The following is a 23,704-nucleotide window of genomic DNA, read 5'->3' on the forward strand; positions in this document are numbered from 1 at the left end:
CATCTCCACCCCCTTCAGAGTCTGTTCCATTCCTTTCCACCACCACCCTTCCCTCTTGCCACCCCCTTTAGCGTCTGTTCCTTTCTACCGCTCTTCAGCATCTCTAGCGCGGTCCGACCATCTCCCTCCCTCTTACCTTCGTGGCGCGTTACAATGTAATTTGTGCAAGCCACCGGAGCCTGTGAGCAAGGTCCCCGTCCCGTCCCCACAAACCATCTCATTTCTGTGCTCCTATTTTCCCCATTTCTAATATCTCCCCTCTGTATCTGGCATTGCCCCCTCCCCCCCATGTCAATATACCATCCCCATGTATGTTCCCTTTATGTCTCTGTCCCTATGCCCCCATGCACATAATTTCCCCTCTGTTACCTTCCTGTGTCCAAATTTCCCCTCTCTTCCACACCAATGTGTCTCTTCTCTCCAACCCCATCTAGCTTCTTTCCCTCTTTATCCCCCTCCCTTGCTTCCAGCATCTGGCTCACCTGCCTGTCCTCCCCTTTCTTTCCTGCCTGTGGGATTGATATTTCTCTCCCTCTTCATCTCCTTGGCCCAGCATCTCTATTTCCCTTTCACTCCCTCCTTCCTAGTGTGAGGGAACATTCGCGATCATGGATCACGCGGTATAGAAGCCCCCTCCCGCCTGATCGCCATGTCCTGCCATCTCCCTCCCTCCACCTCACCTTAAGTGCCGAGTCTAACTTTAATTCTTCTTCTCCCAGCCGCACGCTTTCGATAAGCTGTGCGCGCCGCTGCTTGAACTTTTGAATCTTCTCATGTGACCCAACTTCCTGTTTCCAGTTCCATCAGAGGAGACGATTCAACAATTCAAGCAGCCGTGCACGCGTGGCTTATTAAAAGCATGTGGCTGGGAGAAGAAGAATTAAAGTCGGACTCGGCACCTAAGGTGAGGTGGAGGGAGGGAAATGGCAGGACGTGGGATGCAGTGATCGGGTGGGAATGCTAGACCACGCGATCCGTGCTGGCTTCACTGCGGAGACAAGACCATTCACCGCTCCATGGGGCGGTGAATGGCCTTGTCCCCGTCCCCGCAGCGACTACTAATTTTTCTCTCCCCGTTTCAGCGGGTTATCCACGACAAAGCCACACTTCCAGTCGAATGTGCCATTACAGAAACAAGTGACTGTTTCCCACAAACAATATATGCTTATGAAATGGCCCTATGGATCCATCAGGAAATTGTGGCCTTGGAAGTGGGTGACCCACGTCAGGCTAGATTTATAAATATGAAAAGATGGTCCGATAGCCTGAACTCGTTGGTATCCTTAGGATAGCAGAGAAGCACTCTTCAAGTTCCAACTTCTTCAGAATCCGGTCCCTTTTCTTGGAACCTGCGGACTGGAACGCCAGCAATCTGACTTCCTAATTAACATGGAATGCTGAAACAACCTTTGGCAAAAAGGATGGAACGGTACGCAAAGAGACTCCAGCTTCAATAAATTTGAGGAAAAGCTCTCTGCAAGAAAGGGCCTGCAACTACAAGACCCTTCTCACTGAAGTAATTGCCACCAGAAAACCCATTTTGAGTATCGGATCCATCAAGGACATCTCCTTCAGCAGCTCAAATGGAGCCTGACTGAGACCATGCAAAACTAAGATCCCAAGAAAGAATGGAGGTCTCACCTCCATTCTATGCATTAGGTCCCTGGTGGTTCAACAGTGAGGCAGGGCAGGAGAGATCCTTCTACGCTCCTGCCTGGCAGTCTCCATAGTAAACAAATGGCTGCTGTGCCTCACTGCTGGACCACCAGGAACCTAAGGTAGGCCTGCAGGTGGACCAGGAGGGAAGGTGGCGGACTGGTTAGTTGCAGAGACAAAGTCACTGTGAGGAAGGGAGGGATTGATTGGTAGCTCCAGCTCCTCACACCATTGGACCACCAGGGCAGTACTGGAGGTCCAAAAAGAGGCCTGTGGTGTGTCACAAAAAACTCAGTTTATATTTGAATATATGTGGGATTTAAACTATGGCATGAATAACCAGAATGATTCAGGATGCATATGATCATTTGCCTTGTGCAGATCATACATGAACTAATTGGAATGGTTCACTGAGGTGTACCTTGTGTTTAATGAAATTTTTGTCCAGAATGGACTTTAAAAGTTAAAATCAGTTTACTGCAACAGCACTAAACCTGATGCACAGTGAACTCTGCTTCTTCCTCTATTTCCTATTCATGTGGGATCCACTCTTCCTGCTATTCAATCAAGAACAATTTTCTTGCTTGTGCCAGCCTTATGAACTTCATTGACCTATGTCTTTTCATAGTGGTCACCTTCTGGGCTTTTGACCTACTCATTCACAAGTAAAAGTTAGAAGTAGATTATTAGCAAGAGAGAAAACGTGCAAATGCTTACCTGTTATACTACCAGGATAAGGACTCTGACCAGTTACAAAGGATGCTCCTCCAAAAGGTGTTATCCCTGATGAGCCTCCAAATGGTGTCATGGAATGACTATTGAAATTAGTGGATGGTCCCTTTATTATAGGTGACTGTGTTGCTTGAGTGGAATCTGATCCAAATTGGCCAACATGGGTGCTAACAGGTTCTTGGGGATTATCAGTCCTATATTTCATGGATGGTCCCTTGTCTTCTTTACTTTTAATACACCCCATGATTAGTCCTACAAAAATAAAAATGGGAGTTGAAAGAAAATATTGAAAAAAGTCACATGATACAGTTTAACAACTATTATATGGTAATTCATAAAGACCATTTTCATTTTTTTACTATATTGAGAAGCAAAGGCATTGGGAGGAGGGTTAGAACTACAATTGATAGAGAGAAAGAGAACGTGCAAGGTAAAGAATAACAAAGGGAGAGGAGGGCTGAAGGTAAAAACCTTTCTTGGATCTAAGTCGCCCTTAAAAGGACAGTTTATATTACAAAAGCATCGAGAAAGAGAAATGTCTTTAACTTCACCTTAAAGTTGGCAAGAGTTGATTTTTCACGTAAGTAATCTGGAATACTGTTCCAGAGAAAGGGGGGGGCGCTAACAGAGAAAATTGTAGTCCTCATTGTGCTTAAATGTTTCAATGAGGGGATGGTAAGAAGGTTGTGGGAGCCCAAAGTTACAAGTTCAATTGGTAGTCAGTCAGTGAAAAGAAAATTAAGCCCCAAAACAATGTAAGTAGAAATAATTAGATAGCAATAACAAGCACTTTGGGAACTAATAATATAATGGTATCATGCATTACAATGCTGGAAGATAACAAATGGCAAGCTCAAGGATAAGCCATAATTAGAAGTTGTATTTTTTTTTTTTTTAACATCCAATTTCATTGTATGCTGTTGTATTTTCGTTTGGTTAGTGAAAACAACTTTTGGGGACAGAGGCAACCCTGAGGGTTATCAAACCATTTTTCCTTTACACTATTCTGTACCATTCAAAAGATCTCTAATTTCACTCTAGTCTCCCTATTAGGTGCTTTCCAGGGTTTTCATGTATTAGCTTGAAATGGCATGACAAAATGAACTTTTAATCTAAGGAATCATTATGAATCCAATGGGACAGAATATGCAGCTTACTGCTGAAGCACCTCACAGATGCCCATGACTGAAAATCAGATTACATAATATATTCCCTCTATTACTAGAAACCCTGGGTTTTCTGACATTTAAAATGTGGACTATTAATGGAGGCACCATTTCTCTCCTCCATTCCTCCTCCCCATGTTGACATTTCTCTCCTCCACCCTGCTCCCCGCGATAACCACCATTTCTGTCCTCCATCCTGCCTCCTGCAGTAACTGGCATTGCTTTCCCCCCTAGGAAGACACTTTAAAGACGATGATTTAAAACCAAGCCAAAGACCTATGGAGCCTGTGGCTTTAGAATATGTACTGTAATTTAGTAAATAAAAGGCCTCTCAAATTTTGCAATGAGAGGGTGTTTTGAAATTGAAGCCTGATTGTTTCATAGAAAACCTGAAATAGCAAAGAGAGATACATTATATGAGAAAGTGTAAAGAATTTGCTGGGAAAGGTGAAAAAGTTAATGAAGTAATATCATCACTGAATACATAAAGGTACAAAAACCAATTTTTCAAAATCATTGAGCGTGCTAAACCCAACAGAAATTACCCCTCCTGGGGGTGCTCAAGCAAAGCTGGCTCCTATGGGTAAAGGTGTTTTGCTACACAAAAGAATGAATCTCCTCTATTTAAAAACAATAAATTCTTGTAGTTGAAGGTTTTCTTGATGATGCTAAATCTGTTGAATCTAAGAAGGCAATTCAGGAGATATCAAGCTGTGCTCAACATTCATGCTGTCAAAGCCAAACTCTGCACTGGATGAAGCAGCGTTCCCTGGTTTTGAGCGATAAAGTGGTAGATTATTCCCTAAATTTCAGTTCCTTTAGAAGTTGAAATCATATCTGCCTTAGCCAATAAAGAGTTATTAAAATAATTTAGTTGCTGTATTCTCAGTTTCTATAGCTTTGGAAAACAGTCTTTGTAACTCAGGTCCTACAGGAAAGGGAGTAATTATGAGACAGGCCTTATTCAAACAAAAATCAATCAATGCTTAGGCTATTGCATTACAAGCTATTCTAGTTTTGATTATAAATATAAATAAATATATATATATATATATATATATATAAATATACAGTGTTCTCCCTACGGCCTTTTAGCCGGGCAGTCCGCCTGGGTAATTTAGATGACTGGCCAGCTAAATTCTGCTGCCGCCGCTGCTCAACATTATAAAAACCAAACAAACAAAAAAACAGCTTGGAGATTTCACGCCTTAGCCCGTAGTGAACTTATGCTCCGGGGCTCTAACGTGTGTGTGCCGGCTTCCCTTCTCTTCCCTCCGAAACCGGAAATTATGTCCCGGGGGGGGGGGGGGGGGGGGAAAGAGAAGGGAAGCTGGCACGCACGTTAGAGCCCCAAAGCATGCGTTCGCTATGGACTAAGGCGGGAGACAGGTCAGTGAAGCTTACAATTTGCTCTTCTTGCTACCGGGTCCTGCCTACTTTCTGTTTACGCGAAGGCAGGACCCGGCAGCATTTCTCCCAATAGGTCATCGCGATCTTGGGCCGATCAGTCTTCCTCTCCGACGGAAGAATTGATGTCGGGGAGAGGAATGCTGGTCGGCCCGAAGCAGGGAGAGCTTGGGGTGGCAGTGGCGGCTTTGGGGCCTGTTATCCGATGGCGGCGGCATTGGCAGTGGCTTGGGGGAGGGCAAGGAGAAAGAAAGAAAGAGGGCAGGCAGGGAGACAGAAGGAAAGAAGAGAAACAGAAAAAAAGAAAGGGGGTATGAAGAGAGAAAGAAAGAAAGGGCAGGGAGAGAGGAAGAAAAAGTCGGGGGAGGAAATGAGGTCTGGAGGAGAGGAAGCATACAGGCTGAAAGAAGGGAAGAAAGATTGGATGCACAGTCAGAAGAAGAAAGTGCAACCAGAGACTCATGAAATCACCAGACAAGGTAGGAAAAATGATTTTATTTTAAATTTAGTGATCAAATGTGTCTGAATTTATATCTGCTGTCTATATTTTACACTATGGTCCTCTTTTACTAAACCGCAATAGTGGTTTTTAGCGCAGGGAGCCTATGAGCGTCGAGAGCAGCGCTGGGCATTCAGAGCAGCTCCCTGCGCTAAAAACTGTTATCGTGGCTTAGTAAGAAGGGAGGGGGGTATATTTGTCTATTTTTCTATGGTTGTTACTGAGGTGACAGTGCATAGAGTCATCTGCCTTGACCTCTTTGAAAAACACCCGGAATAGGAATGATAATTAATATTTTCTATGCGTACAGTGTGCTTTGTGTTTTTTAAAAATTTTATTGTTGGTAGATCATTTTGACTTGGTCATTTTAAAACTAGCTTGCAAGCCCAAAAAGTGTGGGCATCCCTGCTCCTTAGTTTTATCAAGTCGGCTCCTTAGTTTTATCAAGTGGTGCAGTGAGGGGCCAGCACTTTACATCTTATCACCTCATTCTTTCTTTTTTCTCCTCATGTACAGCACGGTTCTTTATTCTAAGCAGCTCTAGCAATAACAGTACTACGGGTGCCTTATGCTACTTTCACTACCACTTGCAATCAGGTTCGGCATTTTAGCATGGTTTTGTTTTTTATTTAGTTTTTCACCAGTATTTTCATTTATTTATTAAAGCAGCCTTTTTTAACAGTCCGATGCTCCTCCCCTATCAGTGTGCATTCAATCCACTGCCGATTTTTTTGGCGCCTCTTTCAACGGATCAAATATCATAGCCCCACTGTCGTGTGTTCACATTTATTCTGCGTACGAGTTTATCTCATCAGTGCAGAGACCTTTTCGGTAAGTCCATTTTACTCTCCCTTTTTTACTTTCCTGAGTGCTGTGGTTTTATTCTTTGGTTTTAATAGAAGCTCATTTGAACAATAATTTAGATCTTTCTCAGGTTTCACTTTTTATCTACCCGGTCGGCTTGTCTTTGAGCTACTATCGGCTTATGTTTTCAAGATACAGTGGTACCTCGGTTTACGAGTGCACCAGTTTGCAAGTGTTTTGCAAGACGAGCAAAACATTCGCAAAATCGGCGCCTCGGAAACCGAGCACGCCTCGATTTGCGAGCACCCCCCCGCTAACCGGCATCCCCTCGCCGCCATCGGGCACCCCCCCGCCACCATCGGGCACCCCCCCACCGCGACCTGAGGTCCCCCAACCCACCCGAACCCTCTTCTTACTTCAGTGTAGCCTCCACACCGGCACCAGCATGTCTTGCCAGTGCCCGAAGATCTGCCTCCTGTGCTGGGCCTTGAGCATGTGCGCATGCTCAAGGCCTGAGAGTTCACGTTTTCAGTTAGGATTGACTGTGTAGGAATGATCTGTACTAGTCTGGCTTGTTTAGTTTTACAATGGGTGTATTGATGTACTGCTCACTGCAGTATGTAAGATGCTGCCTTTTCCTAGGTACACTCTTGTGTGATGTGTGGATTGTTACTAAAAATCATGTTTTTCATTCAGATGAGGGGGTGTCAAAAAAATGATGGGCCTCGGGTGTCACGTATGCTAGGTACACCACTGCCTTCATAGTTTATATCTAATCCACAAGCCTGCTTTTAGGACCTACAGGGTATGTATCTCTCTGATTCATGGCAATTTCACTTCTCATGTTATCTTAGCCATTCTTTTTATTATACAACTGCCCAGATAGGCATCATTCTTTGACGTGATTGGACCTTGAAAACTAACGGCAACAGTGTTCTCCCCAGAAATTTTTTTCCAGCCATGAAAAACATTTGCTGCATTTAGTGTGCCACAAAAAACATTTGCTCCGTTTAGTGTGCCGGAGTTTAAAAAATTTGAGAGACGCTGCTCTATACCATTTGAAAGAGGGCAAATATCTAATTATTCACTTCTAGAATTGGATACTTCTTAAATTTAATAAAAAAAAAATAAGAAAGGCAGTCATATTGAACATTGGAAAATAACTAATACAAATAGTACACATTTAGGGCTCCTTTTACTAAGCTACGATAGCGGTTTTACCGCGCGCTTAGCTCGCGCAGAATTGCCGCATGTGCTAGACGCTAACGCCAGCACTGAGCTGGCGTTAGTTCTAGCTGTGTAGCGCAATTCTGCACGCGCTAAAAACGCTATTGCAGCTTAGTAAAAGGAGCTCTTAATTTTCCCCACCACCAAATTTCCCCGTCCCACCTGGCTACTTTTTCATGCTACCCAGCTGGAAAACATTTCTGGGGAGAACACTGTATATATATATATTATTTTTTTTTTCTGGAATCTTGGAGCAAAAATAATAAGTTTTACTCAAGGGAATTATGTGCAAATACACAATACAGAATTTGTTTGGAATTCTGTACAGGTACCAATGTTAGTTTTTCTGTGTGCCTACTTTCTTTCCTACTGAGACTGCAGCAGAAAGAGGTATTGGTAAACAGCTTCTTGTAGGGCCACATCCTCCTCCTCTCACCCTAGGACTGAATGATTTGCCACCTCCTTTACTGCTGCAAACAAGACGAGGAAACACAGACAAACTTAATATAAGTAGCATGGGTGGGGGGAGAGGGACAACAGAGAGAAGCTGGGGGCCACAATGGAGGTAGGGGGTTGCTGGAACAAGTAGAGTGAGAAGGGAGTTTATTTGTATGCACTGGGAATGGCTGAAGAAAGCTGGGGGCTGTGTCTCATGGGAGTAGTAGTTGATCAAGAAAGCTGAGGGTAGTGGTTACTGGAGGTAACTAGAGGGAAAGGGGATGGGACTTGTATACAGCCTTTTTGTGGTTACACATTCAAATTGACTTAAATATATATAGGTAAACTCTAAGTTATCCGACACCCATGGGGATTGTTAGATGTCAGATAACTGTACTTTTTGGTTGCTTGAGAGTTATTATAAGAATAGTTTTGTCTCCCTTCCCACCTCACTCTCTTCCTCTCTCTATGATCCCCACACCCCCATTTGTAGGTCCAGCATCTGTTCCTCCCTTCCCACCTCCTTTCTGGTCTGGGTCACTTTCTCTCCCCCCACCCCACATATGGGTCCAGCATCCATCCATCTCTCCTCCCCTTCACCCTGTTGGACCCTCTCCACACACACTTCTGGTGCACATCTCCCCTCCCCCCAGGTCTGCACTTCCTCCCTCTACTTGGGTCTGGCCTCCTGGACTCCCCTCACTTACCCGAAGCAGTCCTGTCCTGCCAACCTCCCTCCCTCCCTCAAAGCAGCAGTGGTAGCCAGTCAGCAGAGGCAGTGCTGTAAACAGGCTGCTCGTGGCCAGTCCTGGCAGGGCCTTTCCTTTGCCGTGTAGGAAGTGATGCAAACATCCTGTTTACAGTGCTGCCGCTGCTGCTTTGAGTAAGTGAAGGTGGCAGGATTGGTGGGTGTTGCGGACCATGATTCCACTACCTCTGAATGGCGTGGGCCCTGCAAGAAACCTACAACCCAAGAAGCTGGCATCCGTCCTAAGAGTCATTCACTTGGAAATCCAATGCTACCTCCTGAAGCCATCAGCTCAAATTGCTACTAGCTGGTTCCGTCCGGGGAGCAGCATCTGAAGGGAGGGAAACTCAGCGGAGATCACCAAGATATGAGGGACTCCCATCAAGAGTGCATGGGCGCTCTGGCTCAAGGGATTGCCTCCAAGGAGGCTGCCCAAGACTCCAGAACCTGCAAATAAAACCAGCCGAGAGAGCTGGACAGTCCAAGAGAATCCTAATCTGTTGACAAGGGTTCTGACTACTTGACTTGAGAAGAAATACACTACCGTGTCCGGACACAAAGAGGAAGCCCCAGAATCTTCAGGGACCAGGAGGATGCCCAGCGTCTCCTGAACCTGCCAACTACTGCAACAGAGATACTAGAGTCCCCACACACCTTCGTACACCCAACGAGCTGGAGCCCGGAGCACCCGCAGTCCCAGGAAGGGAGGACTTGGACTCCCTGCTGGTGGATATCCATCTCAACTACAATCACTTTGACAAAAGTAAGGGAGCCGTCGCGAGGTCAAGGGGCAGAGCTGTGAACTGAAAATGCTGTTGCATAACATGGAAACTCAGAAACCTGCGATGCTCTGGCCATAATGAAATATGGAAAAAAGCTTCTGTGAGATCCAAGGACACTAGAAACTCCCCTGGAGACAGCAGCTAGCATTGTGTGTTGTCCATTCAGAAAAAGGGAATTCACAAGAAGTGGGTGACATGAGGAAGCATAAATAGTATCTGCCTAAGCCTCCATTCGTAGACTGGAACAGGATCCAGCATCCCGAAGACTAAGGTCTGACCAAGCAGCGGCAATTCTTAGGTTCTTATTGTGGGCCTGCCAGGAAAAATACTTCAGAGTACCTGATTGCTATTCAATGTAAACCGCTTTAGGTGAATTTCTTCAGGAAAAAAGCAGTTAATAAATCCCAATAAACAAATAATTAAATATTACATCCATTATATTGTATTATTTATTAATTTCATTTGTTGGGATTTATTAACCACCTTTTTCATTAAGAGAAAAACCCAAAGCGGGTTTACAATACACTGAATAGTAATAAGGTGCTGAAGTATTTTTCTAACCGTGGTACCTGAAGCAATGGAAGGATTAAGTGATTTGCCCAAAGTCACAAGTGGAGCAGGCTGGGATCAAACTCACAACCTCAGGATGCTCAGGCAGCAGTTCTAACCACTAGGCCACACCTCCACTGCAAATCTCTCTCACTCTCATCATGCATATTCATTATGGATAGCCTTCACAGTACCAAACTGTTCCACTGTTGAATGTTATAGCAAAGGGAGAGGATGGAGCTGTCTAATTTTGTTTAAGTGTAGAAATTTCTTATCCAAATCAATCTTTCCCATGCAAAGAGACAGACTGTCTGTCCTTGTGACGGTTACTAGACTGCCCAAGCTAATTCTTCATGTGGATTATAATGATACTGACTACGCTACATTTATGTGCAGCTTGCATAACCAAGTTAAACCAAAAGGAGCAACTGTGCTGTTATGTATTTTTAGATTTTCCTAGTTTATTTGCATTTTCAGTTGCTGTTAAGATTTTTTTTTTCTTTCAGTAATTGTTATAGCTAAGATGGAAAAGCACAGCTGAGTATCCAAACGCCAGAGCAGGTGCATGAAGAATTACTGGACATTAACATATACAACATTCCTTTCATTTCAGGATGGAAGATGAGCTAAGACCACAATCAAACGGCACAGATTTTTTTTTTCAGAATGGAGTCTGCTCTCCAGTTCTGCTGTATAATTTCCTAACTGGTATGCTTACCGTTACCACATGCATTCTTCTTACTTTTGTGTCATGTGAACTGGTAGACTGGGGCAGGTCGGTGCTCTGCTGAGAACATAAAAATATAATTGCCTATCTTATTGTATATGGTTAAGTTCCACTCTGAAATCCATTTTTCATGCTCTCTCAGGAAAAATAAAAGGTTCATTGAAAATATTAGTAAGCTAAACAGGCAGGTAAATCTGGAAATGAATGATGTGATCTTTTATCCTTTAACCTAGTAGGGGCCAGTAATTGACGTAAAGAACCTTACCGATATCAATCTCTCTTTAGTAGTTAACATCAAAGTTTTCTTTTGACAGATGTTAACAGAGTGCTCTCTTCAACTGCATTTCTTTTGCAAGCTTGTGAAAATCAAGTTTGTACAAAATTTTTCAATATCTGTATTACCATTAGTTCTAATCAGTAGTTACCACATATGTGCCAGTCCTTAGTCTCTACTGAACAGCAACTGCCAGTCACAGTTGTGACCACTGTGTGACTTTATTTCTTTTATGTGATGTGGAGAAATCCCAGTAGAGAAAGTCAAATAAAATGGTTGGTGGTCTACATAAGGAGTAAGGGGACAGACTTGAAGATCTCAATATGTATACTCTGGAGGGAGAGGGGAGATGTGATAGAGACGTTTAAATACCTATGTGGCATAAACACGCATGAGACAAGTCTCTTTCAACTGAAAGGAAACTCCAAAGTGAGAGAGCATAGGGCACAGAATGAGGTTAAGAGGTGATAGGCTCAGGAGTAATCTAAGGAAATACTTTTTTATAGAAAGGATGGTACGAGATGTGTGGAATAGTCTCCCAGTAGAGGTGGTGGAGGCAAAGACTGTGTCTGAATTAAGAAAGTGTGGCAGCATATGGGATCTTTATAGAGAGGAGATAGTGGATACTGCGGATGGGCAGACTGGATGGGCTACTTGGCCTTTATCTGTGTTGTGTTTCTATGTGCGTTTTTCTTGCTTGCATAAACTTATTATAGTTTATTCAATAAGATATACTGCCTTCAATGTAAACTTCAAGGTAGTTTACAATAAAAACATTAAGAACGAGGAAATTGGAATGCCAATAAAATCTATAAAGACAAAGAAAATGAGGGGAAGGATAAAAAATCTGCAACATATGCCCCACATACCAACTCAGGCAAAAGAAAAACCATAATATGCAGAGCTGAAAAGATGCATCTTCAGCAAAAGGGAATGGGGTTTTTATATACTGCTTAGACAAGTGGTTTACCTACAAAGACAAGGTGTATTAAGCGCTGACCTACATTTAAAATATGATACATTAACACATAATTCCCACGGTAAAAAGTTCCAACGTGAAGAGGCTTAAAAAATGAAAGCAGATTTCTTTATTGATTCCAACTGGGCAAATTTTGCCTATGGAATAACTAAAATTGGCCATCATGAAGGAGTATGGGGAATTAAAAGTGATGAGAGATAAGGAAAACCTCTATAGTATTTTATCGTATAAGAATCAGTATTTTGAATTGTATACAGTAATTTATTGGAAGCCAATGTTGGTGGGCAAGTAAGGGGTAATATGATCAAATCAGGTGGCACCACAAAGAATTCTAATAGCGGTATTCTGAACACACTGTAAATGTTTGAGCAGTCAAGAAAACAGACCAGCAAAAATTGTGTGCTACAAAAATTTAAATGTAATGCCTCTAAGGCAGGGTGCCCAATACGTCGATCGCAATCATCCGGTAGATCAGGAAGATGTGAGTCGATCGCAGAGCCCATCCCGGGCTCTGTGAGAGACTCGTGTTACCGTCCCGATCTACCGGGCCGATCAGCCTTCCTCTCCCCAATGTCCCCCACCGCCACCCCAAGGTCTCCCTGCAGAAGCATCGGACTGACCAACATTCCGCTCCCCGACGTCAATTCTGATGTCGGAGAGGAAGTTCTGGGCCAGCCAATCGCTGCCTGGCTGGCCTGCAACTTTCTCTCCGACGTCAGAATTGACGTCAGGGAGCAAAATGCTGGTGAGCGCAACGCTTCTGCAGGGAGAGTTTGGGGTGGCAGCGGCTTGGGGGCCTGTTCCCCAATGGAAGCAGCGGCAAACCTAGTGGCTTGGAGGAGGGCATGGAGATAAAGAAAGAAGGGAAACAAAAAAAGGGGGAACAGGGAGATAGAAAGAAAGGAGACAAGGGGAGAGAGAGAGAGAGAGAAAGAAAGGGAGGCAGGGAGACAGAAAGAAAAAGTTGGGGAGAGAATGAGGTCTGGAGGAGAGGAAGCATACAGGAGGCTAAAAGAAGGGAAGAAATATTGGATGCACAGTCAGAAGAAGAAAGTGCAACCAGAGACAAAGGTAGGAAAAATGGTTTTATTTTCAGTTTAGTGATCAAAATGTGTCCATTTTGAGAATTTATATCTGCTGTCTATATTTTGCACTATGGCTCTCTTCTTATGGGGAAACTCGCTTTGATAAACGAACATTTTGGATTACGAGCATGCTCCTGGAACGGATTATGCTCGTAATCCAAGGTACCATTGTAATAAGTTTTTCATTCATTTTAGGTCAAAGAAGAGGAAGAGAAATTTCCTGTAGTAAAGTCGATTATTGATAAATCATAGATATCAAATCAAGACAATATTGCAAAGGAGAAATGTCTGGGTCTAATGAGTCCAAATACAGAATCAATAGAATGTCATTTGCATAATAATAAACAACAAAGGCAGAATTTTGAATAAATGTTGCCAGCAGACTTAAAAAGATGTTAAACAACAAAGAAGCAAGTACAGAGTTCTGAGGGACACTGCAGATCAGAGAATGTACAGAAGAAGTAGCAGATAGAGTAACAACTCAAAAAGTTCTACAATAAAGAGAGGAAGAGAACCACTGATAAACTATGACTGAGAAAAAGCCAATTTCCTTCAGCCAAAGCAAAAGTTGTTGAAGGTCTAAGGAGACTACCAATGCTAGAGAATGACACGGAGACAAATTTTTCCCTGTCCCCGCATGAACTCAATTTCCCCGTCCCTGCAAGCTCTGCCTTAACTGCACAAGCCTGGAACATTTATGATTTTAAAGTGTTTGAGGCTTGTGCAGATAAGGACAGAACTTGCAGGAATGGGGCAGGGACAGGAAAAGAACTCACAGGGATGAGAAAAAAATGTATCCCCGTGTCATTCTCTATATCCTAGCATGTTGAAAAGAAGATAAATCACTTAAAAAAGAAGTTAACAGTTTCTGTACTGTGTCCTGGACAAAAACCTGTTTGGTAAGGATGAAGAACATTTACTTGGGAAACCTGTTGTAAATGTTGCTGGAAAAACAAGCTTCTCAGTCAGTTTAGAAATATAGCAGAGATTAGAAACAATCAGTATTCTCCCCAGAAATTTTTTCCAGCCGGGTGGCATGAAAAAGTAGCTGGGTGGGGCAGGACGGGGAAATTTGGTGGTTAGAATAGGGTCATTAAATCCCCTGGCGTATCTAGTATATATGACAGCCAGTGCTGATCATTTTTTAACAACCCCCTCCTCTATATAAAAAAGTTATTTTTAGTAATAATCCATGAGTCACACAACAAAGGTGTACCTAGGAAAAGGCAGTATCTTAAACACTACAGTGAGATCCTGCACAATCAATTGATCTTGTACAGTTGATGCTAACAGAAAACCATGTCCCTTTCATACACAAAGAAGACAAACACCCTCGCCCAATATGGAATAATCACAAACTAAAAATAGAAATATATAGACAAAAGTTAAACTGAACCGCCAAGAAACCAGACTCTGCATACAATGCAACACCACAGAAACAGTGACATATGTTCCCTAATCCTGTGCAAAATATAAAGACAGTAGATGTAAATTTGAAAAAAACCTGATACATAACAATCACCACTTTACAAATTAACAAATAATAATAATAACTTTATTTTTGTATACCACCATACCCAGGGAGTTCTAGGCGGTTCACATCAATTAAATAGATTTACAAGCAACGAAGTCGTTGAGGTAAGCATGAAGGGATTGTACAAGTCATTGGGGTTAGGTAGGGATATGACAATAAGAAGAAGTAAAGGGAGATTTCAGATCGTTGGTGGGAGGGGTGAGAGGAGTGGGAAAAGGGGGATTAGGGATTCTGTCCATGGAAATAGAAATAAAACAAATAACGAGAAATAAGAAAATACCATTTTATTGGACTAATCCATTTTTCAATTAGCTTTCAGATGCCAAATCTTTCTTCAAGACAGTATAGTATACTGCTGTTATGGTATCCTGTCCTGACCTGAGGAAAGGGGTTTAGTCCCCAAAATATGCCTTGCTTCCCTTTCATATTTATAAACTTTTATCAATATAGTTACAATACTACTTGATTCTATGTAAAGCAAAAAAAAAAATATATATTTATTTCTGCCTTTGTCGTTTCTGCTTCAATCATCTTCTCTTCACTATCTTTCTATACAGCATTTGTCCTCTTTCCCTTCCATGCAACATCTGCCCTCTCTCTTTGCCCCTTCCACCCAGCCTCGGCCCTCTCTCTCTACCCCTTCCATCTACTGTCCACCCTCTTTCTGCCCCTTCCATCCAATGTCCACCCTCTCTGCCCTTTCCATCCAGTGTCTGCGCTCTCTCTCTTCCATACAATATCTTCCCTCTTTTTATGTCCCTTCAATAAACTGTATATCCTGTGCCCTTTCTCTCCTTTGTACATGATTCATCTCAGCTTCACCCCCCTCCATTTTTCTGTCTCCACCCCCTCCTCTATGCTCTGGCATCGCTCTTCTCCTTTCCTTCCTTCCCATTCCACCCCATAGTCTGGCATCTGTATCTCCTTCCCTTTCCTCCCCCCATGCCCTGGCATCTCTCTCCTTTCCTATCTCTCCCTCTCCCTCCTTGCTCTGGCACCTCCGCTCCTTGTAACATATAATACAGTTAATAAAGTTTAGTGAGTGAGCTGATGTCAGCTTTCAACTCATTTTAAAACGAGGCTGCTCTAGACCACGACCATTAGAAGTTGTGAACAGGAACTGCCGACTAAAAAAAGTAGTGATAATGTGGATGTTAGGGAGCGATATATTGAAGTATGAGGTTGATAGTGATTTGTTTGCAAATATTTTTTAGATTTTGGCCAATGCCCTGACACAGCGAAACACGGGCGGCCTTCGTCGGCAACAGACAGCTGATTTGCAAAGCTAAGTACTTTCATTATATAAGTGCTTAGAATATATATTTTTGGGAAATCAAATATAAATAGTTAAGAAGCAACCAAAAAAATAAAAAACAACATTAAAATATTCGGAGTAACTGGAAGGTGGAGGTTGAAACCAATAAGGAGAATCCCACTGTGGTTTGCAGGCTTAGCCAAATAGCCAGCGGCAAACTGGGACCTGAGGTTCTTCCTCCGAAGTAAGAACATATAACAGTTGTTCTAACTAAAGTAGAATTTTCCCATTACATTTATGTTTTCACTTATTAAAAAGTAGAGAAAAGAAAATAAAGGTGAAGAGAGTATTTTTTAGAGGGATTAAGTGACTTGCCCAGGGTCACCAGAAGCAGCATGGGATTTGAACCCACAACCTCAGGGTGCTGAGGCTGTAGTTCTAACCACTATGCCACACACTCCACTGCACCTAACCGGCTATGTTTTCCCCAGAAATTCAATGCTGGAACCGGTCAGCAAACCCTCAATATTTAAGCGTATGCAGTAGGCTTGTAGGGATTGGTATTAATTGCATATAAGTTAGGTAACTGAGTCAGTGGTTAGCAGCGATGTAGACACTTCATATAATATGCAGAAATTAACATAAGTTAGATTCTGAAGCACAATTTTACATGGGAAAGGCCAGGCATGTATGTTTCCTTATTAGAAGAGAAAAAGACAGTGCTGTGGCTCAAAACATTAATATGCAAATGAAGACTAACCTCTGAAAAACAAAATTTTATCAGTTTATATCAGTGGCTAGAGAAAGATCATTTATGAACTAGCACTTCAGCAATCTATTGTGGCAATAGTTGTAAATATGATATTTTTTCCTCTTATAAAAATAAATGTCTTACTTGCAAGGTGATAAAGCTGTGTAACTGTTCCACTCATTCACCAAGATGTCTAAGGTGATGTTATCTAAGCAGTAAACTCATCTTCCAAATTGTGTACAATAAAGCTGTAAATTGAGGGCCTGGCTGCATCCTGACAAAAACAGAAGACAGAAGGCTAGATGCACTACAGTCTCAGATTGTCTAACAATTGTCATTAAAGTGGTTTGACTGGTTTAGTGACCGATCGTATTTGCCAACCTGATGCACAAAATGGCTCACCGTGTGTTTTTCTATGCGACACTCATTCTCCAATTCACCCATGCAAATAGGTCATTAATATTAAAATGCCATGCAAACTAGCCAACCGATCGATGTTCTAACTTTTCTTCACCATGCACAAAAAAATGGTGATCACTTTGACCAACCCAAGAAAACCAACAGGTCCTAGACCTGTCGATAACTGACAGGTCTGCCTGTTTTTTTAAATATTTCTAAATGACACAGATGTTGTGCCTGTTACAATATCTGCCCCATTTAAAAAAAAACAACAAAACCTTGAGCCGACCTCCCCACCCCCATGACAACCACAAGTCCCCGATACCATTCATGCACCCCCTGACAGCAATGCACTCGAGAGACAGGAGGGATGCCCACTCCCTCTTGCCTCAGCAACTTGGTTGTGCATCCAGGCCACATGGATCACCCTGACAATTCCCCCCCCAAACACTCACCCTCAGTACTCCTTCCCTTTCCCACTGACACCCCCACCCTACACAAAGATCCACCCCTCCCACCACCCCATCAAGACCCCAACAGGCAGTCCTGGTGTGCTCAAGCAACCCCCCCAGCTCCTCCCCTATATGCCATTGTAGAAGCCAGCAAGAGGGATGCCCACTCCCTCTTGCCAGAAGGCCTGCTTCTTCAAAATCACAGTCCTTCCCCTTCCCGGTGCATCCTGGGTTGCACCAGGGAAGGGCCTAAGACCCTGATTGGCCTGGATACCTTAAGCCCCACCCCAAATTACAGGCTTTCCTGTCAAAGCCTTCCCCAGCCCATCCCAAAATGAAAAGCCATACATGGGACATAGACCATGCAAGTCTGCTCAGTTCCGGCCCTAGTTCTTCAATTTATACCCTTCATGTTCTAGATTAGAGATTTTCTGTGTTTGTCTCACACTTTTTTGAATTCCATCACCATTTTGTTCTCCACCACCTCTCTTGGGAGGGCATTCTAAGCATTCACCACCCTCTGTGAAAAAGAATTTCCTAACATTACTCTTAACTCTAGCACTCTACAACCTCAATGTATGCCCTCTAGTTTTACTATTTTCCCTTTTCTGGAAAAGATTTGGTTTTGTATCAATAACTTTTAAGTATTTATTTATTTTAAAATTTATATAACACTTAAAACTATGTGGTTATTACACACATATTATACTAATTGCCCTTTAGTCGCATAGATATGAATAAACAATAGACAGACATTAATTAAACATTCAGCAATAAAACTGTAAAACGTTAAAAACCAGATATTCGTTAGCACTGTATCTTACAGGAAGAACAGCCTGCCTTTCCTGTCCTCTAGAACAGTGGTTCCCAACCCTGTCCTGGAGGACCACCAGGCCAGTCAGGTTTTCAGGATAGCCCTAATGAATATGCATGAGAGATATCTGCATATAATGGAGGTGCCAGGCATGCAAATCTGCTCCATGCATATTCATTAGGGCTATCCTGAAAACCTGACTGGCCTGGTAATCCTCCAGGACAGGGTTGGGAACCACTGCTCTAGAACAGTGTTCTTCAACCGCCAGTTCACAGAAAATTCCTGCCAGTCCGCGCAAGGCTGGCGAGATCGACAAGATGAATTTTCTGCCAGTTTGCACAGAGCCAGCGAGATCATGGGGAGCCTTCGACAGTGGCTTCCTCCCCTCCCAGCAGCTCTCAGTACTTGCCAGCGCAGTGATTCAGTTCAGCAGCCTTGGGGCTTTTGCTGAGTCGCGGCCCGCCTCCGATGATGCAACTTCCTCTTTCCTCAGGAGCGGCACGACCCATCAAAGGACCCAAGCCTGCCTTAGTGAATCGCTGCGCTGGCAAGTATCGAGAGCTGCTGGGAGGGGAGAAAACCATTATTGGAGGCTGAGAAGCTGTTGGATAAGGGAAAATAAAAGGACAGTTGCTACTGGACCTGGAGGGAAGGAGAAGGAGAGATGCGGCTGGGAGGGGAAGAGGGAAAGGGAAGAGTTAGTGCTGGCCAGGGGGAGGAAGGAAGGGAGAAGGAAAATAGGAAGGAAACAGCTGGCAAGGAGATTAGAGGAGGGGAAGGGGTCAGGGTGGAATGGAGAGATCAGATGAGGCAAAGGGGAGAGACAGGAATGAGAAAGTAGAGAGATTGATGCTGGGAAGGGGGTCATCAGAGAAATAAGCAGAGAAGGACAAAGATGCTAGATCTGGTGTAGGAGAGATAAAAATGAAGAGAGCAGTGAAGCTGGAATAAATCATGTAAAAAGGAGAGAGGGTGCACAGGCTGGATGGAAAGGGAAGAGGGGCATAGAAAGAAGACAGATACCATATGGAAGGGGGAAAGGGCAGACAGTGGATGGAAAGGGCAGATGCTGGATTGACGAGACAGAGAGCAGACGCTGGAAGGAAGAGAATGAAAAGAAGATGAAAGCAGAAACCAGAGACAACAAAAGATAGAAAAAAATAATTTTATTTCTATTTTGTGATTAGAATATATCCGTTTTGAAGTATATATCCTGGGGACTACAAAGCCCAGGCAGTGCTTCTTTAGCTTCCAGCTGGCTTAGGGTTCTCTCTGACCAGGGGGCAGGTGCCCTAGTTGTACTTTTCTAACACTATTCCTGTCATGTGTGACTGCGGTATTCTGTTAGCATGATATTTCTGTGTAGCATTCTGTAATAATTTGGCTTATTCAGTTTTCTTGATAGTATAGGAGATATATGTGAAGGGGAGAGGGGAAACAGGGGTTTTGCTGATCCTTGCTCTGTATTATTTGTATTTATAAAATGACAATTGTACAGAATATTGTACGTTGTAACCCTTCTTCCATAACTCTTTTTGTAATCCGCTTTGAACCCGAAAGGTAATGGCGGAATAGAAATCTGTAATGTAATGTAATATTGTTTCTTTTTAAACTTTAATAAAATACATTCAATATAAAATTATTAAAATGCCTTGTGCGGATGGCATCAGATGGTTTGCGGGGACCAAGCTCGCGGAGACAGGGTGCAAACGGGTTTATTAAATTCTTTTAATTCTGCCAGTCCATAGGTGTAAAAAGGTTTAAGAACACTGCTCTAGAATATGAGGGGCTGCTGAAAAGTTCTCAGCCCAACCAAGAAGGGAATGACATAGAGCTAAGAAACTTACAAGTTATTTCATATAGTCACCTCTAAGTTCAACATATTTGGCACATTGTGTCTGAAGTTTTTGCAACCTTTCCCCAAAATACTCAGATATCTGATCACTGAAATACTGCTCTGCTGCTGCAATCACCTCCAAATCACTCGAAAACTGTCACCCTTTCAAACTCTTTTTAAGGTTTGGAAAAAGAAAATAGTCAGATGGAGCAAGATCCGGTGTATAGGGTGGATGGTCTTTGCATTGAAACCCACAACTGCGTCAAAACATCCATCGTTTTGCCAGCTTTGTGAGCAGGTGCATTGTCTTGCAAAATGAGAACTCCTTTTCACAGCTTTCCTCTCCTTTTTTTTCTTTCAATGCCTCCTTTAATCAGCACAGCAAGTTGCAGTAGTATTCTGCATTAACTGTTTGGCCCTTTGGAAAACAGTCAGTAATTACAACACTTTCCTGATCCCAAACCACTGTGGCCATGACCTTTCCTGCTGACTTTTGGATCTTGAATTTCTTTGGCCTTGGAGAACCTGAGTGCCGTCTTTGCATGGACCGCTGTTTTGTCTCAGGATCATAGTGGTATAAACATATTTCATCAACAGTAACTAGTCTAGGGGTGGGGAACGAGGGCCGCAATCCAGTTGGGTTTTCAGGCTCCCAATGAAAATGCATGAGATCTATTTGCATTGTATCTCCATTGTATACAAATAGACCTCATGCATTGTATCTCATGCATTGTATCTCCATTGTATACAAATAGATGCATATTCGTTGGGAAATCTTGAAAACCCGACAGGATTGCAGCCCTTGCTCCACACCCCTGAGTCGTTCCATAAAGTTGGCAACCAGCTTACTGAAAATGCTGCAAAATCAACTTTGAAGTGTCCACTCAACATTGTTTCTTGACAGCATTTTAAACATTTGGGCACCCACTTGGCTGACAGCTTCTGCTTACCCAGCTGCTCATGAATTATATATGTAGCATGATATATTTAATTTTGCTGAAGTCATTGCCTGAACCAAGAAATGAGTGAATTTTGAATTTTTAACTTGGGTTTGGAAAGACTTGAACCAGCACTGCTTTCAGCCAGTTGCCTTCAGACAATGTTAAATGCACCTATTTAGGGATGAGAAAGACATGGCCATGTGCAGCTCAGACTAATCAACAAAGCAACAGTGTGAGAACTTAAGCCACTCAAACAGAGATAAGAAAATTCAATCAGATGACATCATCCACCCAGAAACAGAGGAAAAAGTTGAAATTGAAATACTGTCTGTGACTCAGGGAGGAGACATAGGCCTAGATTCACTAAACCTCCAAAACGTGCATGATCCCCATTTGCATGCCAGCCGACGAATTCAGTAAAGGCCTGCATGCAAATGGAGACGATCGTTAGCATACCCATGGCCAGGATCAGTAGAGAGCTATCCCCACTCAAGCGCACACCCTGACAGTAGTGAGAGGAGAAGCAGCCTCCTGTCACTGCTGTCAGGGTTCAGCCCAGATCTTTCTTGTTGCTCCCAGACTCTCCTGTTCTCTGCTGCCATTCCCTGCAGTGCAAGCCTGTGGTTTTAAAGTGGGCCTGCACTGCGGGGAACAGCGGCAGAGAACAGGAGAGTCCGGCGAGCAGGGAAGAGAGATCGGGCACTGCTCCGACACCCCCCCCCCCCCAAGCCCCGATCTCTCCTGCCTGTCCTGATCTCTCCCTCCCCTCGACCAGCACGGTCCTCGCCCCCCTCATGGTACAGCTCTCCCGGCACAGTTCCACCCCCCCCCCCCCGCGGCACAAAAAAGTTGGGAGCAAGAGGGGTGCTCAGTCCCTCCTGCTCCTAGGCCTCCCACCCCTGGCAGGTCCAGGCGGTCGGGCCCGGCCCACTCAGCCCAGTACCTTTAAAATAGTTGGGAGCAGAAGGGGTGCCCGGTCCCTCCTGCTCCTTGCAAAAAGGCTCCCTCATCTTCGGGAGCAGGAGAGGTGCCCAATAGCGGCCTTAGGCCCCGCCCTGGCGCATCATCTGATGCACGGGGAGAGGCCTAAGGCAATGACTGGCTGAGACACCTCAGGCTCCTCCCTAGGAGAAGCCTGAGGTGCCTCAGCCAATCAGTGCCTTAGGTCTCTCCCCGTGCATCAGATGATGCGCCGCTGTGGGGCCTAAGGCCACTATTGGGCGGCGGGCGGCCGGAACAGCAGGACTTTCCTCCTGCTCCCGAAGACTGATGCGGCATAGGAGCAGGAGGGACCGGGCACCCCTCCTGCTTCCAACTATATTAAAAGTACCGGGGTGGGTGGGCTGGGTCCAACCACCTGGGCTGACCAGGGATGGGCCAGGGGTTGGAGGTCTAGGAGCAGGAGGGACTGAGCACCCCTCCTGCTCCCAACTATTTGGTGCCGCAGGTAGGCCGTGCTGGTCAGGGAGGGGGGGGCCAGGTCCGTGTCGGTCAGGGGGTTGAGTGAGTGCCGTGCTGCATGCATTTTTTTTTTTTTTAAACGCTGGTATCCCTCCTGCTTTTATCTCCGGGGGGGGGGGGAGGGGGAGGGGAGGGAGGCACGTTTGTTTGTGGGGGGCACATTTTTTTGACAGGCTTGCCTGTCTTTTATTAATTATTTTTATGGGGCAGATATTTTGCGTGTGTAACACAGAAGAGTTCAAACGTTCCGTTCACTATATTTGTGAGTGACATTGCTGAAGGGTTAGAAGGAAAAGTGTGCCTTTTTGCAGATGATACCAAGATTTGTTACAGAGTAGACACCAAAGAGGGAGTGGAAAATATGAAAAAAGATCAGCAAATTTAGAGGAATGGTCTAATGCCTGGCAACTAAAATTCAATGCAAAGAAATGTAGAGTAATGCATTGGGGATTAATAATCGGAAGGAACCGTATATGCTGGGAGGAGAGAAGCTGATATGCACGGATGGGGAGAGGGACCTTGGGGTGATAGTGTCCGAAGATCTAAGGCCGAAAAAACAGTGTGACAAGGCAGTGGCTACTGCCAGAAGGATGCTGGGCTGTATAAAGAGAGGCGTAGCCAGTAGAAGGAAGAAGGTGTTGATGCCCCTGTACAGGTCATTGATAAGGCCCCACTTGGAGTATTGTGTTCAGTTTTGGAGACCGTATCTGGCGAAGGACGTAAGAAGACTTGAGGTGATCCAGAGGAGGGCGACAAAAATGATAGGAGGCCTGCGCCAGAAGATGTATGAGGAGAAACTGGAAGCCCTGAATATGTATACCCTAGAGGAAAGGAGAGACAGGGGAGATATGATTCAGACGTTCAAATACTTGAAGGGTATTAATGTAGAACATAATCTTTTCTAGAGAAAGGAAAATGGTAAAACCAGAGGACATAATTTGAGGTTGAGGGGTGGTAGATTCAGGGGCAATGTTAGGAAATTCTACTTTACGGAGAGGGTGGTGGATGCCTGGAATGCGCTCCCGAGACAGGTGGTGGAGAGTAAAACTGTGACTGAGTTCAAAGAAGCGTGGGATGAACACAGAGGATTTAGAATCAGAAAATAATATTAAAAATTGAACTAAGGCCAGTACTGGGCAGACTTGCACGGTCTGTATCTGTATATGGCCGTTTGGTGGAGGATGGGC

The 23,704-nt window shown here is 43.9% G+C and overlaps 1 protein-coding gene across 3 annotated transcripts in view; it reads right to left on the reverse strand.

Annotated features, from left to right (window-relative positions):
• Positions 1 to 23,704, reverse strand: part of YES1 (YES proto-oncogene 1, Src family tyrosine kinase) — a 141,178-nt gene that overhangs the window by 94,177 nt on the left and 23,297 nt on the right. Inside the window, exons 2-3 of one of the 3 annotated variants that reach the window (XM_033933944.1) lie at positions 16,758 to 16,887; positions 2,374 to 2,640 (exon numbers count right to left, since the gene is read on the reverse strand). In XM_033933944.1, the coding sequence (XP_033789835.1) occupies positions 2,374 to 2,640; positions 16,758 to 16,794 (304 nt within the window). In that variant the 5' untranslated portion in view covers positions 16,795 to 16,887. Of the gene's footprint in view, positions 1 to 2,373; positions 2,641 to 10,726; positions 10,746 to 16,757; positions 16,888 to 23,704 lie in introns of those variants that run through there. The other 2 variants (XM_033933946.1, XM_033933945.1) reach the window with 2 other exon arrangements.

The sequence above is a fragment of the Geotrypetes seraphini genome, chromosome 2 (assembly GCF_902459505.1).
Source record: "Geotrypetes seraphini chromosome 2, aGeoSer1.1, whole genome shotgun sequence".
Taxonomy (NCBI): Eukaryota; Metazoa; Chordata; class Amphibia; order Gymnophiona; family Dermophiidae; genus Geotrypetes; species Geotrypetes seraphini.